The sequence below is a fragment of the Akebia trifoliata genome, chromosome 4 (assembly GCF_017979445.1).
Source record: "Akebia trifoliata isolate Shusen 1 chromosome 4, ASM1797944v1, whole genome shotgun sequence".
Taxonomy (NCBI): domain Eukaryota; kingdom Viridiplantae; phylum Streptophyta; class Magnoliopsida; order Ranunculales; family Lardizabalaceae; genus Akebia; species Akebia trifoliata.
In genome coordinates this window covers 20685466-20702659 of record NC_141378.1, presented here as the reverse complement: position 1 = coordinate 20702659, position 17194 = coordinate 20685466, and the positions used below count along the sequence as shown (strand labels likewise).

The following is a 17194-nucleotide window of genomic DNA, read 5'->3' as shown; positions in this document are numbered from 1 at the left end:
CGACCAATTTTTTTTTTCCAATTCAAAGTCGTTTTATTTCTTTAATAACTAACCATTTTGCGACTAATTAATCACTATTAGTCCCCTTCTAATGATTCCTCCTTAGACCTCTAATCATTCTCATTATGTTTTTTAATCAAATTCGAAGACACATACAATCATTACAGATTTGCATTATTTTAATCAATCATTCCATGAACTTGGGCATATCTGGGTTGTACTTAGCCCCCAGCGTGGACTCTTGCAAGCCCTCCCCTGCAACAGAGAATTAATAATTCAAGTTACAAGTCAACCCACTGCAACATTCCATGGAACAGTTGGGTATAAATATATTTTCAGAACTTAGTTTCTCCTAAAAAAAAAAATCGATCAAATCGAGCTTCAATTAAGAGTTATAAGTCTATAGGCTTCCAATTGTAGAAAGAAGATGGAGCTTCTAGGATCCTTGTCTGAGGTTGAATGGAGTTCTTTTGCTGGGATTTTCACAAGTGAAGAATCCGATTTCATGGAACAGTTTCTTGGTAATAACCCCTTTTCGAGCGTCGAAGATTGGGTTCACAATTTGGGATCAAGTCATGAGCCTAATTTTAAGTCCAATTCATGCTATTTCCCTGAAGAGAGTGGCTATAGTACTAGTAACAGTTGTAGTCTGTTTCTACCCTTTTCGGGTCACGGAAACGATAACTTAAGTGATTCTAATCCCATTTTCGTGAACGATAATAGTTCGATGTGCATGGATGTTTGTATGGTGGACGGCTTGGGAGACTCCGGTGAAGCCCCACAGCTGAAAAGGAAATCCGAGATAGCCCAACCCAATACTAACAAGAAATTTCGGGTTTCAGAAAATGTGAGTGTATAATGTGAAGCTTTTACCTTGTTATTAATCATTTTTTTTTTTATTATCCTTTTATCATAATTCCAATGTTTTTTCAGATTGAAAGGAACGAGACGACGAATGTACAGCCAAAGAAGATTCAAAAGATAGTCCCAATTAGTAATGATGGGGAAGGGACTAACAGCTCGGAAGTTGACACTAATGCTTCTCAGGAGTTAATTGGAGGAGAAGAGACTTTGAGGTCGAATGGGTCCACAGCTATCGATTTGAATGAGAAAACAAGATCGAAGAAGCGGGGATTGGCTACCGATCCTCAGAGTCTGTATGCAAGGGTAACTAGCTGCAACTAACACAATTAAACCGTAATTCGACTAATGTGCATTTATCACCTACTTAATTACTTCTCTTTGATCTTTCTTTATGCAGAGAAGAAGAGAAAGAATAAATGAGAGATTGAAAATTCTACAGAACCTGGTTCCCAATGGAACTAAGGTAAGCAGGCTAAAAGAAAGAAAATTCTCAAAATTATGTCAATGGGCGGGCCAGAAAAGCCCAATGATAAATGGGCTTAAAATCCTAATCTAAGTCTAGCCCAACCCATAAAGATTCTGATACGTAGGTAAGATCATCATCACAAAAAATCAGTCCATTCTGAAATTTCAAACTCGCTTTAAAACTGGTTTGCAAGTTGAAGAATCATGAATCGTCAATTTTTAGTGTCAACTTATAAAACAATTTTGATGGGATTTGAAATTTTAAAAAGGAATTTATTTTTATTTTTATAAGGATGATCTCCTTACCATGGATATGTCATCCTCACAATGTATATAAAACTTTAATATAAGTTAGTGGCAGACCTCTATATCTCAAGATCGGCCTTAAACATGAATTGGGCTTAGCACAATTTGGATGAATAACTAAATTAGGCTAGACCGGTCAGGCTGGACCAAAACCCGACCCATTGACAGCCCTATTCAAAACTGATCATTTTTTGGTGATGGTATGTATGGCAGGTTGACATCAGCACAATGCTTGAAGAGGCTGTTCAGTATGTGAAGTTTTTGCAAGTCCAAATCAAGGTAAAATGACAAATGTGCTTTTAAACAATCTACAATGTTTTTTTTTTTTAAAAAAAAAAAACTTAAAATGTTTATTAATCTTATTTACTAATTTTTTATTTTTACTTTTTATTGTGTGGGTATTTGCAGCTTTTAAGTTCCAATGATCTATGGATGTACGCTCCAATCGCTTACAATGGAATGAATATCGATGGTCTCAATCTTGAGGCCTATCTACCAAGATGATTTGGAAGACAAAAGAGGGGGGTAGTGTAGGAATTCTGCTGTTAATGAAAATACCCCTTTATTTAGAGGGGAAAAAGAGAGTTAGAGCTACTTGTAATGGGCTAACAATAATTAAAGATTGGGTGATTTAGACATCCCCACCTCCTCGCATTTTGATGAATATTATAGATACCCCTTTGTTTTAAAACTGTTGACATGCTTTCCTTTTTCTCTGTCTTCTTAATAGACTATTAAAAATTGAACTATATGCCCTCTTCTTCAACTTCTAGCAATAAATCCTTGATTTTTTTTTCTTTCCAAATGTGTAATGAGCAATAAATGTTTCGAAAACCGCAAAGGATCAGTGGGTGCAAAAACAGGAGTATGCCACATCCAATATATTTAACATGGGTCAGGCTTTTGTTTGCAATATTCATGATTTACTTTTAAAATAATACATGTCAACTGGAAATAACATAATCACTCTTAATCTCTGGGTTCATCTTTTATCAATTTCAACCACCCCACAAGTTGAAGGTTACCAAAAAAAAAAAAAAAAAAACTGGACCATGCCTTGAGATTTTATCTTTATGTGTCATAAATTAGAAAATTCTCAAATAGTTTGTATATATATATATATGGGGAATGCTTATGTCTAATATTTCATGAGGATGTTAATATTGTCCAATAATTTTTTTTTCAATAATATGTTTCCTCGTTTTGTCTTTTAGTGAAAAAAATAAGGATATATTAGTCTTTTACACAATAAATATATTTATTATGTTGGTATTGATTGTTATAGTATTTAATACAAAAAGGATATTTAATTCAAAATATTTAAATACTCATAACATTTATTATGTAAATCAGTATTTATTGTGTAAAGGTCAATACACCCTTATCTTTTTCATAAAAAGATAAAATGAGGAGGGGTATTATTGAGAAAAAAGAAAGTTGGATAATACTAACGTCTCCAAAAAGTATTGAATTTTAACATTCCCATATATATATTGATGATAGGGGTTCTAGACTCGTAGGCCCCACTAATAAGGGCGAGATAACTAGTCCCTTAGAGCACCATAGCTCACCAAATCCCCTAGGTACATGCAATACCCCTACAAATTACGCATACCAAGTAAGCAAAGATAAATCCTTGTGAGTGACCAACAAAAGGGTTTGAACCTTATTACCTAATTCCTTAAAAAAGAATTGAACCACGAACCAGTTCAAACTGAACTTGTTCACGATAAGGTAAATTGTTGGTTCGTTAAAAGCAATGAATTCAACGAATTCTGTTTTATTTTTAATTTGTTAAAATCCCCTTCCACATGGATATTATTTGAGAAAAGCCCCTAAAATTTTAAACTAATAACATGCCCTTTTGACCTTAGTCTTTACTAGTAGACTAATGAAAAATGACCAAATACCCTCATGGTCATATTATAAATTAAAAAAGCTTGATTTTTTTTTTCTTTCCAAAATCTACCATTGTCATTATCTTTTTTACCTTACTTATTACTTCAACTTTCAAATGTCCTCATTTCTGTCTACCCCTAAGAATTGGGTTCATTATCAAGCAGCAAACCACGAATTACGAACCCAAATTCAAACCAAGCAAACCCCATGAATCAGGTAACATGGGGTTAAACTCAAGATCTCTCCCTTTTTAGAGGGATGCTTTGGCCACTCTTGTGTATCAAATATTTATTATTATAACGAGAGAAGGCAGCATAGAAGTGGTTTGACATAAAAATTTGAGTGGTGAGAAATACCCCCACTCTTATATTTAAATTTAATATAATCATGGTCATTTTAGCCAAAAATCCAAAAAATTGCAACTTGCCAATCCCATTCTTTATTTGCTTAGTTTTCAAAATTACAAAAATACCCTTTTTAATTATTTAATGTACAAAAACCCATTAATCAATATTTTAAATTACAAATAAGCCCTTTTGATACATGTGTGTTGCACATGCCAATGGTGTGTAAATGATAAAAGGAATTGTCTACTTGGGCCATTCATGTCAGTAATTTGAAGAAGAAAATAAATCCAGAACTAATCACTGAAAGAAAGAAGTAATAATTAATTAAAAACCTGCTATCACGCCATATTTATCACTTTATCAATCATGTCTTGGCCATCGATCATTAAACACTAGATCGATTGTAGTGCTCCAATAGTCTAGTCAATGGGTGTTGATCGACCTCTCTTTGTTGTTAATAGTTTTATCAATTTGTCTATTTACCTCAAATATAATCACACTTAGAGCCATCTACCGTCCATTTAACTGGAGATTGCCGATGATAAAACATGTACCAATCAACCTATGTCTATATTAAACCAATGGCACCTTTAAATTATATGTTTTAAGACCATGGGTGTGCGTACCTAGTAAGCTGGTCTACACATGAACCCCCGATTCAGTTATATATTCAACCTGGAATAATAGTACATGACTTTCGAGAAATTGATTTGCTCTTTAATTTAGACTTAATTTGATTTTTCGATACTCATTTTGGTAGAGTTCTATGCTGCACCAAGTTTTTTTTCTCCAGCTACCCAAACCCAGTTCACAACTGGTAGGGCCAGGTTTTGATGGCCTAGAAATGTACCTCACCTTGTTCAACAGGCCCAGCCCATTGGTCCACAAATTGGATTTCAAGTCCTTGATATAAAGACAACAAACCAACAACCAGGTATCACAAACAGCTACATGGGTTATTCTCATTATTACTATAAATAAAAATGAAATACAGTGAGCGTGGAAACCATGACAAAAGTGTAACCCATAGGAGCTTATGCATGAATGTACACAATTGTTCTTTGGATTAGAGGACAACTATATTCTTAAAAACAGTTAAAATGGAAAAATAGATCGCTAAAATACAATTCAGCCTTTCATATAACCTGCTTCCCTAACTCCCATCTCTCTCCCCCTACATGTCCTTGTCCTATCAAATTTCAGGGCAGTCTATGTCTTATAACTTCACTGAGATCTAACAGTGGAGCTTTCTTTCTCTTCAAGCATGAACCTCGCTAACATGATTTTGAACCCCCGCTTGGTTGTCCAATGGCATGTACTGTGCCATTATAGCTCTAATCTCCGAGTCCATGTACGACTGAAACAACAATTAAATGAAGAAATATCAATAATTTCAATGGAGATAAGATTTAGCTAGGTGCCTCCATTCCTTTTATGTCAGTAAAATACTTCAGAATAATATTATTATTCTTAAAAATGTGAAACTGAAATCTGATCATCGAAAATCCAAATCATGTATGAATGTTTTAAGCATAGTCAAGAAGAAAATTTTGTAAAAATAAGAGAAGGAATATACATAGTGCACTGAACTTACTCGTAATCTATATTTGTACATGAGATATGCCCCACCAGCAATCACAGCCAAGAGTATCAAAATGATCCAAATGGTAGTCCATGTAGTGTTTGCTTTACTAGCCATCTTACCTGCAAATGAACGTGGAAAGGACATCAAACAAATGTGTGTCTGGATGAGGGAGTATGTGTGGGCAAAAAGACTGGGTCTGCTGACTCGTGCAAGTGCCTTGGTCCTTCGTAATCCTATCTAGTATGAGTTTTAACTAATTGTGAAATGCCAGAATGTTTTTTATTTTTATTTTTTTGTATCTCCCTAGAGAGATCATCCTCACAAAAATCCATCCTTGGAGAGAAGTGAAATGCATGTCTATACAACGGAATTGTATAATTATTTAATGGGAATGAATTGCAAAGTTAACCATCGGATCTACACATCCACATTCAATGTGGACCAATATAACAATATACTTTCCGTTAGTGTAGAATGCATAGCTGGATACCTATGTGATATATATATATATATGCTATAAGATATGTGACATATGCTTATCAGGGCCATCTAACGAAAATTGAAACAACCCTTCCTCTTGCATTCAGTTTTCACGTATATATTCAAAAAAATAATGTAGGAACTCTACACAGATACTTGAGGCTGAAATTCAGAATTTATTGGGCTCATATGGACCTCCTGATTTAGCCCTTGGTTCAAGCAATATCTCAGCTTTCTAAGCTCATTGTCCAACCCATGGTTTAAAATCTCGTTTCAATCTAGTGTTTCGGTTTTTTCAAAAACGAAAACATTCGATACATAGAACTAACGTTTTTTTTTTTTCTTTCAAATGAGACTGGTCAAAGGGTACACCATCAGTTTGAAACACGGGTATCTCAAATATTTACAAAATATGAGGTTGGTATCTGAATAACCTAGTCTTCCATGGAAAACCAAGGTCAAGGGCATGCCATTCCATGAAAACAAGACCAAGCTTAAGTTTTCAGATTTAAAAAAACAAAAACCCAGAAAATCAGATGAAGAAGAGGAGGGAAGAAACCTCCTCTGACGGCACGGATCTCTCTCTCTCTCGATCAAGAAAAATCAGAAAAAAATGACCGAAAAACCTTTATTTTTTTTTTCGGTTTGGAGATTGTTTTGTCTCAGCAAGTTGAAATTCCGAAATGTTTCATATGAGACATCACAATACAAGACAAAATTTTAAACCATGGTCCAACCACTTTCAGCCCAATACAAAAGTTAAACAAGGTCCAATGTTTAGCCCACTAAAAAGTGTTTTTATTTTTTATTTTTTATTTTTTAAAGGAGTTTTTGTGTTTGTCCAACAGTTCATAAGTAGCTCTAGGTCCCATATTTAGTCAACCATATTCTCACAATTAGATGCTTACTAGTGTAGGATCCCTTTTTCCTTTTGTTTACTTATAGGTTTCTATTTGGTTTGTTAAGTCAATAAGTTTCCAGGAATTAGTGTTCTTCTCTTTTAAGTTCCTATTCTAGAATCTAGGAGTTCTAAATTATTACAAGTTTTTATTTTTTATATGAAAAAGTTGAGTTGGTTAAGGGGAAGGATAGGGGAGTCGCATATATATATATATAGGGGCATGTTCGGCACCCTACTATTTACCCTACGTTTTGCCCTACATGTTTTGTCCTACATGGGTTAGAAGTTTTGGAATGAGCTGATTTTTGGTAAGGATGATCTCCTAGGACAAAACACATAGGGCAAATAGTAGGGTGCCGAACATTTTCCATATATATATATATACATGTAATTTCTTTGGTTCGTTGGAGGGAATATAAGAAGACTTCATTGGCTGCTAGTACTATTGTTGCTTTGTCTCGACATGGGTGAGACTCCTCTTCATTGATAAGTGTCTTTCCAATCAATGGAAAGTCCAAATAAGGAGAGAATCCACCGGTTTGCTTTCGAAGGGCAGTGTGATTCAGTCCAGCTATCCTTTTGTTATCGTATCAGCAAGTTACATATTTTTATGTTCTGCTCCTGCCCAAAATTCCAGACCTCCCATAGCCTTCTTTAGCACAATTGGCAACCACATGTGCTACCTAAAAGTCTATTTCAGCCTAGTTCAACACCGACTAATTCCACATGTCGTTTTATACTGAATAGGGACAAATCCTCTGTAAAACCATGACTTCAAGTCTTCTCTCACTATCTCAATCAACATCCTTTTTAGGCTTCCCTTCATCCCTTTTGAAGTCTTGACAATACTCAATAAAACAAGATGCTGAACAAACGATTTTACAAAGGATCAGCCATAGGTATGGATGAACAAGGTTTTCAAATCCATCAATCAATCTAAGATGTGGTCTAATAAGTTGTCAAAATGCCAGATTCATCACATCTTACTAGAGGTACACAATCGGAAGAGCCTTTGTCCACTAGAAGAGCCCCACCACCCCGCAACACACACAAATTAAATAAATAAATAAAGGATAAAGCATCATTATCAAATCCCTATCCCAAATATCTGGATCTCTTCCATGAAGCAGGATCCTCCATTCAATTCCATCTTATATTAATAATAAAAGGGACTTTAAATTTTCCACGAGAGCTATCCTTTCTACTTCATTGTCATGCCTCTGGAATTTATGTTAACCTTCTTCATGACTACCATTTGACTCAATGACACTTCAAAGATTAGCTTTATCATACCTCCATTAGGTCTTTCAATCAAGGAGATGTGAAAGTTATATACCACTACTTGTTTTGCATGCTTTCCAATCCGAAGCTAGTCTTTTCAAAACCCCTTAAAAACGGCCTTTCACCACGGAAATCTCCTGTTTTGTCAAAATAAGTTTCACAAGATGCCACTTCAAAAAATCCAAGCTATTATGCTTATTCTAGATCTCACGAAAGAGTGAATGAGAGAGTTCTAGGAATCTTTTTCTTCCTCACATAAAAGGGACAAAAATCCACACCAAGGCTACCCATGTCCATCCAGATCTTTCTCCACATAACAATAGTAATTGAAGGATTCTTGACTTCCCTAATCATCACAAAAACATTAAGTAGAACTCCCTTGGATGAAGTTATCAATAATTGAAAATTTGCAAGGTACATTGTTCTACACAGTTTCCACTCTAGCAGGGAAGTGTGGTTCACACCTTAGTTTTAGAAGGACCTTCTATCCAAGCTCAAGCAACACTAAAGGCCCTAAAAAACCCTTCAACTGGGAAATCCAAACAACTTCAATAATTTAAAAAGACTGCTCCCTCATAATGTTAAGAAGAGCATCAACTTGATTAATCTAGCCATGTTGAAGTTTTGAGGGTGATATGGTGCTTCTTGGTCAAATCTTACAATTGGGTTCAGTTAAATTTCCAGGTATATTATAGGATTTTCTTTGAAGAAAAATGATTTAAAAAACATGGAGATATAGAGATTCACCACTGCAGGTATTGTAGCCATCTCCCTTAAACTGCACACCATCAACCAGGGGACACTCACACACTCTTCCGCGGAATGTATCCTGAATAGATAATGCAACTGTCAACACAAACAGAAACATGAAATACAAGTTTTAAGCCAAGTGGTGTTAAAATAATACCTTGCAAGCAGTGATCTTGGAAGCCTTATCCTGCCAACAACCACCGTTATTATCCAAACACTCATTTGTCTCTATATCTGCATGAAAAGATACCCACTTAAGAATTCAGTTTGCACAACCAAAAAAAAGCCCATCATATCAGAAAGCTAAATATAGAGAGCTACTATTGGCACCCCGACTTCTACTTATTGCAACCCAATTAAAAATAAAGAAAATAAGTGAATGGTTGAGAATAAGTAATGCGGAACGGAAATCAAGTCAACAGTCAAGGGTTCCTATGAAAAATTTGTAATTATTTAAGTTCTCACTTATTTGGGTATAGATTTATCGTTTGGAAATATTTTAGATTAGTTATTTATTTAATTTTCTGTTTTAGGACTTTAATTTTATGTTTTTTAGGTTTATTTTGATGTTTTATTGGCCTATGGTCTTAGTATAATATTTACGGGTAGTTTAGTAACTTTACTTTGTCTTTTATTTAAGTTTATTAAGATTTGAAAATTAGGAGAGAAAAAATTACGAAAATTAAGTTTATTTATTTTGTATTTTAGTTTAACTAGGATTCTTGATTTATTTTCTTTATATAGATAGTATTATGATTTTTTTATTAATGAATGAAGATTTTGATGAATAAAGAATGAGTTTCTTTCATGGAGTGAAGCGAGTTCTCCACCATTCTTAATGTGATTCCAAGGTTCTATCTTTCCATCCCTTCTCTTTTTTAATCTTTATTTTTCTTTTTATGATTTTCTTTAGTTTCTTGATTCTTGATTCTTGAAACCCCTTTCTTGATTTTTTTATTCTTAAAATCTACAAACCTCAACCCTTAATCCTTTCTCCATTTTTTAAACCCTTATTTCATTAATCTTTTTTCCAAATCACCCTTAAACCTTTCCTTACCCTACAAACCTTTAACCATTTTCATTGGGATTGTACTCACACCTATAATCATTGTTTTCATTTTACCTTTTGGGTTTACCCAATACTAAACCAAATTCCTTAAACCCCCCATATTTTCTTATCTCCCCTCATCCTCCTGCATCAATAAGTAAAAGTTGGGGTGCCAATAAAAGCTCTCTAGTCTCTAGCAAATCTTTTTTGCTAGATTTTGGGGTTTAGGATTTGATATGAGCCTAATCATAATTGTAAACAACTACTGAAATTGTTTGAACAAGTGTTATAATGTTTTTTTTTTTATTATCAGTAAAGATGAATTTATTGAAAAGAAAAATGAGGGGGGGTCGAGAAGACCAACCCACAACAAAGAGGGAAAACAAGAAAAGAAAACAACAATAAAGTGTTATAATTTTTTGTAATGTTAAGATTATAATTTGGGCCAAACTTTTGTAATGTTTGAAAAGTATGTTTTAATCTTTAATTGGGGCATGATAAATAATTTAAGAAATTGGGGTGTAATAAGTAAAACTTGGGATGCCCATAGCAGCTCTCTAAATATATCAAAGTTTGACCTAACGCTATAAATGAAGCTTACCATCACTCAAACAAACAGCTGGCTCAGTCGTTTCCTCAAATCCAGCACAAATAGCCTTCATAACAGCCCCTCTCTCTAACTTTCCTGCAATTACATAGTTTAGAATTTGACAAACCTACATGTAAGAGTAAGAAATACAAGTTTCCAAGACTGACCTCGGTACTGTCGATTGTTAACAACAAGGGTTGGCAGTATGGTAACATCACCTCTGGTACCTTTTCCAAGCTATAAAAAAGTATCCCAATCATCAATTTGTTTGAATAACTAAGACTTGAAATGTCAGTTTTGAAGGATTGTATCTACTATTCAGAGGCTGAACAAATCCACACTAAGAATCTGTTTGGATACACTTAAAAAAACAACCTTTTACTTTTGAAAGTTAAAAAGTTTGTTTGGATTCATTTTAGAAAACTACTTTTAAAATGTTAAAAATCCTTACTTTTTAAAAAGAAAAAGGAAACTACTTTCTACTTTCGAAAAGTTACTTTCTCCCAAAAGCCACTTTCTTCCTAGCTACTTTCTAGTTTTTATCCAAACGGGGCCTAAAAAAACACATAAAAGTGATTGAGAAAATGCAGAAAGAAATTGATTAATAAGAGATACCTACTTGGGCATCCTGCTCCTCTTTCAGAATAGCATTGTCAGAGTCGGCATTTGGGTCTCCCATACACTTCTCAATCTTTTTAATGTCAAGCCCTAAAGAAATACAAGATGTAAACTAAAATGGTACCACTAATAAATAATGATGTCCTTAGAATCAAAACAAGAGATAAAATAGCCTACCTAGAGATTTGAGAACAGTTTCGGCACATTCCTTGTTGTACTTTTTCTGATTCATGGGACATCTTATTTGAAAATCAGTTACATAATCCCACCAAATCCAAGGCTTTTTGGTCTCACTTGCCACTTTAAACACACATAGTTGCCTTAAGTTTTCAATAACCACGTCTTTTCCTTCATAACCTTGGCTGAAATCCTGTTCAGGATCCGGTGCACAATATCGACCATGATTTATGCATTGAGATTTGCACTGTTGGCTCAATATGAATGGCCGTGGACAGTACCAAGTTATATAATGAGGTGTAAACTGAGTATAACCACCTCGCTCAAGTATCTGTGCCGCACCTTTGAAATCCTTCATAAAATCCATCAACATGTCACATTTTGGTCCACATTCATCATTACTATTGGTCCACAACTCATACTCCACGCGATCATCGGGATGCGGAACAGCTTCCCTCCAGTCAAGGTTCACATTGACCATATCCCCGTTGTTAATTGCCTTCTTTAACTTTTCACCAAAATCTCTATCAACAAGTGCAGATGGTATTGTTATGTTCTCAATAAACTTTGTAGATGAACTCCCATCTTTAGGTGAATCCATGGTTATCAGTGGTTCCCCAATGTCATCTGCAACAAGCACGGCAGAAGCCCCAGCATTCTGTGCATTCCAAGCTTTTAAGGCAAAAAAGCAATCTGTGAAGCAGCATAAAACATTAAAATCCATTCAAATTGGCCTTTCATCAGGGAACCCAACTATAAGCATCATTATGCAATTATACTTAATAAATCAATATGTTGAGAAAAAGAATGTATCACAATTGATCAAGTACTCTGGGATACCAAGTGGACATGTAGAATTGTAAACTGGATCAACCAACTTTTGTGGATGACATGGTCGAGGTGTACCCATCCGTGGAAGTTTCTGATTGAAGAGAGAAAGGTGAAGGACACATATTAATCATCATTACCCCACTCTCTGAGAGGCATTTGATTGCCAAAATCCCATTTACCGTGCTCATCTGAGGTGCCTACTAATCATTAAGGTTGTTTTGCATCATATTTATTCGTGTACCTCCATGATTTACACGAGGAAATTTCCTCCACAAGAGGTCATCATAACCTCTACGTAGTGTTGGGAACTAATGCAGATGGTGTAAAACAAATCGGTCCACATGGACCAATCATGAGTGAGGTGGCAAAGCACAGTCAACATGGAGGACAAGAGATTACCAAGACCTGAGTGATCATGCACTCTTCGCCCTTCATCTAAGAGTTCATCCCATATTTTGGGTCGGATGAGAGAGGGGTATGTCAGTCATTTACCACCTATTTTCCTACAAATGAAGATTTTAGAGCAAAAAATAAATAAAATAATGGGGGAGCTCATTCTCTAATCCTAACCCTCATGGCGTCACCTCCTCGATCATATAGGGGGTTCTCCTCTCCCTCTCATCTTCTTATCTGCCTCTTCCTCTCTTGGAACAAAATCCCCATCCCTCTTATCCTCCGACCGGAAAAATGACCCGTTAATGACCATATTCCTGGTTTAGGCTGTGAATTAGATCCATCTCACTCTAACCTCTACATACACACATTCAAAGCCTTATCCGTGTTTACGATAATGAATCTCTATTAGGGAAAGATTTCTAATTTAGGATGGTCTTGTCAATAGTTACCAAATCTCTAAACCCATCTTGTAAACATAAATAGAGTTCTCTTCATGTAGTAGTTTGAGTGGGCAAACAGAAATTTTGCATCTCCATAACATAACCCTTAAAAGTTAAAATATTTTGGTCATGGCATAACAACAATTTCCTAAAGTTGCAATTAGACCTTTTTGTATTTTTCAATCAATAGGGTGTATGTTTTGTTCTTAAATCAAACCAATTCTAATTGCTTTAAAAATAAAAATAAAAAATTAAACCAAACCCATATCACATAAGCAAAGAAACTCTTCAATAACATCATAATTCACCACAAACATAAAAACCCACCATCAAATTATTCCCTTTTCCCTTCTCCACCAAAAAAACAAAATCTATTACATTAAGATTAAGGCGTACCTCCTCGATCGACCAAAACAAAGGCGGGGAGAGCTCCAGGCTTGGCCTTGAACGAAGTCCCAAACTCATCAAAACTCTTGCAAGCCTTCCGATTTTCCTTGGGATAAACAACCGTCCCGGCCATGCGTCCACCATATTGAGGGATACCAAAGTTTCCAATAGCACTGTCATGAGTTCCTTTAATGCTATCTGGAGATGTTACAGTTAAGCTGTTCTTCTCCACCACGAATTTCGCCATTGAAACCCAAAACAACACTTTAAAACTCAGAAACCCTAGAAAAAACCCTACTGATCTCCTCATCTTCCAAACTCAAAACTCTTAAAAAAATATTAAAAATAAAAGTTTTGCTTGAATGATGAAGCACAAAATGAATCAGATTTGTTGCAGGTCTTGTGAAATTATTTTCATTTTATATTTGCGTTGCTGACGGAGGCTGAGGTTGAGGTTGAGGTTGAGGTTGTTGACTATCGAAGTCTTTCTTTGATGGGGATTTGATTTCGTGTTTATGGGGTTAGGGAGATTAAGATTGGTCTTCTTTCAAGTCGTTGGACGTGTAGAACATATAACTGCCAACTTCAGAGAAATTTCTAGTGTCTAAGAAAAAGTCTAAAGTCCTACTTTGAAATTAATCAAAATAGATTATGGTGAAGATCTCTCTATAATTGCCACGTGTCTTCTCACCCACGAATAGTTACCATCGAGCGTGTCTTCCAAGATCCAAACATTGTATTATTCTAATCAAAAGAGATATTATTGGCACACCAAATTTTACTTATGACACACCAAATCTTTTTGAAGTTATAGATTGTGGTGTTATAACTAAAACTTGGTGTGTTAGTAGAAGTTCTCTTCAATGAATCTTAGCATGGTGTTTTCTTTGTAAAGACTCACAAGTTTAGGGGTACTTAAAGAAGTGACGATCTCGTTGCTTGTTGACTTTTAAAAATGATGATTTTGTTATTTTTTTAATTGATGAATCTTCATGAAAATACCTGAAATGCTTATTAATATAGCAAAATGTACACTTAATTGAATGTTATGATTTCATTTAAGTTCAATATTTAACGATCGAGGTATCCAGACCTTCTAGAGCACCCCCAAGGGCAAAACTATATATATAGAAACAAGACGAGACCGTGGCCCTTACAATTTTTTTTTTTTTTTTTTTTTTTCTTTTTAAGAAAAAAAGGGAAGTTATTTTAGTTCTTAATTTATGGTAAGAATGGATAATACAACTTCTATTATAAAAATATATATATATAAATTATTATTTATAATTTTTCTAGTTTCATTTTCATACACCAAAAGTTGATGTATTAGTAGAAGTCCTCTTGAATGAATGAATCTTGACATAGAGTTTTCTTTGGAAACACTCCCAACTTCAGGGGTATTTAGAAAAGCTACTACCTTGGCGTTTGTTGACTTTTAAAAATAAAGAGTTTGTTGTTTTTTCAATAGGATTGAATCTTCTTGAAAATACCTAACATTCATATTAACATAGTGAAATGTGTTAGTTACGTTTTATTTTCTAAAATAAAATATTAATTTGTGGCCCATTATCTTTATTAATATTTAAATAAATAACTCTTTATATAGTTATTTTTCTTTAGATAGTGGGATAGTGAGACATGTGGAATGAGGTAACTACCCCATCTTATATAACCTCTCTTCTTTTGATGGGAAATAAGGTTTTTTTTTTTTAAGATTTGAGGAAAATATTACATAAAGAGGTCTCTAGTCAAACAAGAGAGTATGTGATATCACAATCAATTGCAAGGATTAAGGTCTTGGATAGACTAGACAAAGATTCCTTATTCTTTTCTTACTGTTTGGTGTAGTGATTTCCCACATAATTGAAATCTAATTGCTATGGCTGGAGGTATATGTTCTTGGGCTTCTGCTTTTAGTTTATTGAAATTCATGATATATATATTACTATCATTTTTGGTATCAAAGCCTTACCCCTAATTTGACTTTCGATTCTAACGAAAATCATTTACTGCTGTTGAATTTTTGTTTTGGGACTGTACGAGGAGTGTTTTGTAAATTTAATTTCCGTTTATATATTGGGCTGATTCACGTATTTAGTCAAAGAAATTTTATTTCGATGTCATTTTCCATCGGGCTTTCTGTATACAATCATTATGCTATGATTGATTGGATTTTTGTAGTCTATTTTCCCAATGCCATATATAGATTCCCGTTATCATATACGCCCATTTGTGGATATACTTATGCATGTGCTTTGGTTTTGGGTTATATGTTTCGATGTTTCAATTCCTTGTGTCTTGGTTGATTTGCATAAGGAGTTACATTAAGTCTTATCTATATTTTTTTTGAAAGAAAAACCGTAGAATCATTATGAATAAACATTTGGAATTAGTTGTTGTTATATATATATATATATAGTTAATTGTGAGTTATTTTTCGTTTTCAAGCAATTAAGAGTGAATGTCATAATGTTATCATGCATTTAGATTTTGATAAATTATGGTATTTTTATTTCATCTTTTGTATTTATTAGATACATGCTAGAAATTTTAGGTTTATAACTTAGAGTGAAATATACTTAAAGGTAATAAATGGAAATACTACTTATGCATGATTGACAAAAAGTTTAGTCTTAATTATAAAAGTGTCTAGTGACATTAAGTTTAGTCACATAAAGTTAATGACATGAATAATTGTAATTAATCATAGAAATATAACAATTTAACCCCACACGGTAACTATTATATTTTAAGTGTTTAATTAGGATGGGATAGAAAAAAATTTGTTAATAAAAAAAATTATCTAGTTGCCCACAGGCCTAGAAAATTCGTTTGAGATAAAATGCTAGCCACATCATAAAGTAATTTTTAAATCACCTGCATGTTATAAGTTAAACCCACAGGAAAGATTATGATGGCGTATTGATTTATTTGTTTGGTTTAATTTACATGGGTAAATATTCCATATTTGACTTCATTGCATGTTTTAGTAAGATTTGTTGTTTATTTGCAATTGTTCAAACTTTGCCTGTTCTGAATTTTGATTCCTCTAATATTGCTCCTCTGAGTGGTGAGAGCTATGTTGATTGGGAGGAGAATGTGTTCATTGCATTAGGGTGCATGGGCCTTGATTTGGCATTTAGAGTGAATGAACCTCCAAAGCCCATAGAATCAAGCATTGAGAAAATATCATATGATCTTTGGGAAAGATCCAATCGCTTGAGTTTGATGTTTATTAGGTCTCATATTAGGAAGAATATTTGTGAATCCATCCCTGATTATGCTAAAAGAGAAAGAGTATCTCAAAGCTATTCATGATCAATTTAAGACTTCTGACAAGGCATTAGCAAACACCTTGATGACTTAAATGTGTTCCATGAAATTTAATGGCACCAAAGGTGTGCGTGAGCACATCATGCAGATGCGGGACATAGTTGCTCGACTAAAATCATTAGAGATTGAGATGTTTGAGTCATTTCTGATTCACTTCATCCTCTACTCACTCCCGTCTAGATATGGGTCCTTCAAGATCTCTTACAACACACAAAAAGAAATGGTCAATCAATGAGCTTCTAACCATGTGTGTGCAAGAGGAAGGGAGGTTGAATCAAGAGAGGCTTGAAAGTGCACAAAAACCATCCAAGAAAAGGAAAGGAAAAGCGCCTTTAAATTAAGCTAGAAAGGGCGATGTCAAATGCTTCTTTTGCAAGAAGAAATGACATATAAAGAAGACCTATCCCAAATTCAAGCATTGACTTGAAAAGAAATGTAATCTCATTTCTTTCGTGTGTTTAAAATCTTATATGGTTCATATTTCTCATAACACTTGG

The 17194-nt window shown here is 34.3% G+C and overlaps 2 protein-coding genes across 2 annotated transcripts; one reads left to right on the top strand and one right to left on the bottom strand.

The window, feature by feature from the left end:
• Positions 1-427: 427 nt before the first annotated feature.
• LOC147404415 (transcription factor bHLH84-like) lies at positions 428-2139 on the top strand. Its single transcript, XM_086437848.1, has 5 exons — positions 428-847; positions 934-1167; positions 1262-1327; positions 1849-1914; positions 2044-2139. Exons 1-5 carry the CDS (start codon positions 428-430, stop codon positions 2137-2139), a joined length of 882 nt encoding a protein of 293 aa, XP_086293974.1.
• A 2677-nt stretch (positions 2140-4816) lies between these two features.
• LOC147404414 (vacuolar-sorting receptor 1-like) lies at positions 4817-13961 on the bottom strand. The gene is made up of 9 exons (XM_086440351.1): positions 13374-13961; positions 11311-12003; positions 11135-11223; positions 10683-10752; positions 10528-10611; positions 9036-9112; positions 8876-8957; positions 5476-5585; positions 4817-5238 (listed from the first exon to the last, which is right to left on the bottom strand). Exons 1-9 carry the CDS (start codon positions 13672-13674, stop codon positions 5140-5142), a joined length of 1605 nt encoding a protein of 534 aa, XP_086296477.1. The 5' UTR covers positions 13675-13961; the 3' UTR covers positions 4817-5139.
• Positions 13962-17194: the final 3233 nt, after the last annotated feature.

What these genes read in the sequence shown, in the direction of transcription:
- LOC147404415 (XM_086437848.1), top strand. Translation starts at nt 428, where the DNA reads ATGGAGCTTCTAGGATCCTTGTCTGAGGTTGAATGGAGTTCTTTTGCT. An exon ending in AATTTCGGGTTTCAGAAAAT is followed by an intron (nt 848 to 933) that starts GTGAGTGTATAA and finishes ATGTTTTTTCAG; the next exon opens with ATTGAAAGGAACGAGACGAC. An exon ending in TTTTGCAAGTCCAAATCAAG is followed by an intron (nt 1,915 to 2,043) that starts GTAAAATGACAA and finishes GGGTATTTGCAG; the next exon opens with CTTTTAAGTTCCAATGATCT.
- LOC147404414 (XM_086440351.1), bottom strand. Translation starts at nt 13,674, where the DNA reads ATGAGGAGATCAGTAGGGTTTTTTCTAGGGTTTCTGAGTTTTAAAGTG. An exon ending in AACTGTTCTCAAATCTCTAG is followed by an intron (nt 11,224 to 11,310) that starts GTAGGCTATTTT and finishes GTATTTCTTTAG; the next exon opens with GGCTTGACATTAAAAAGATT. An exon ending in TGGCTACAATACCTGCAGTG is followed by an intron (nt 5,586 to 8,875) that starts GTGAATCTCTAT and finishes GTTCATTTGCAG; the next exon opens with GTAAGATGGCTAGTAAAGCA.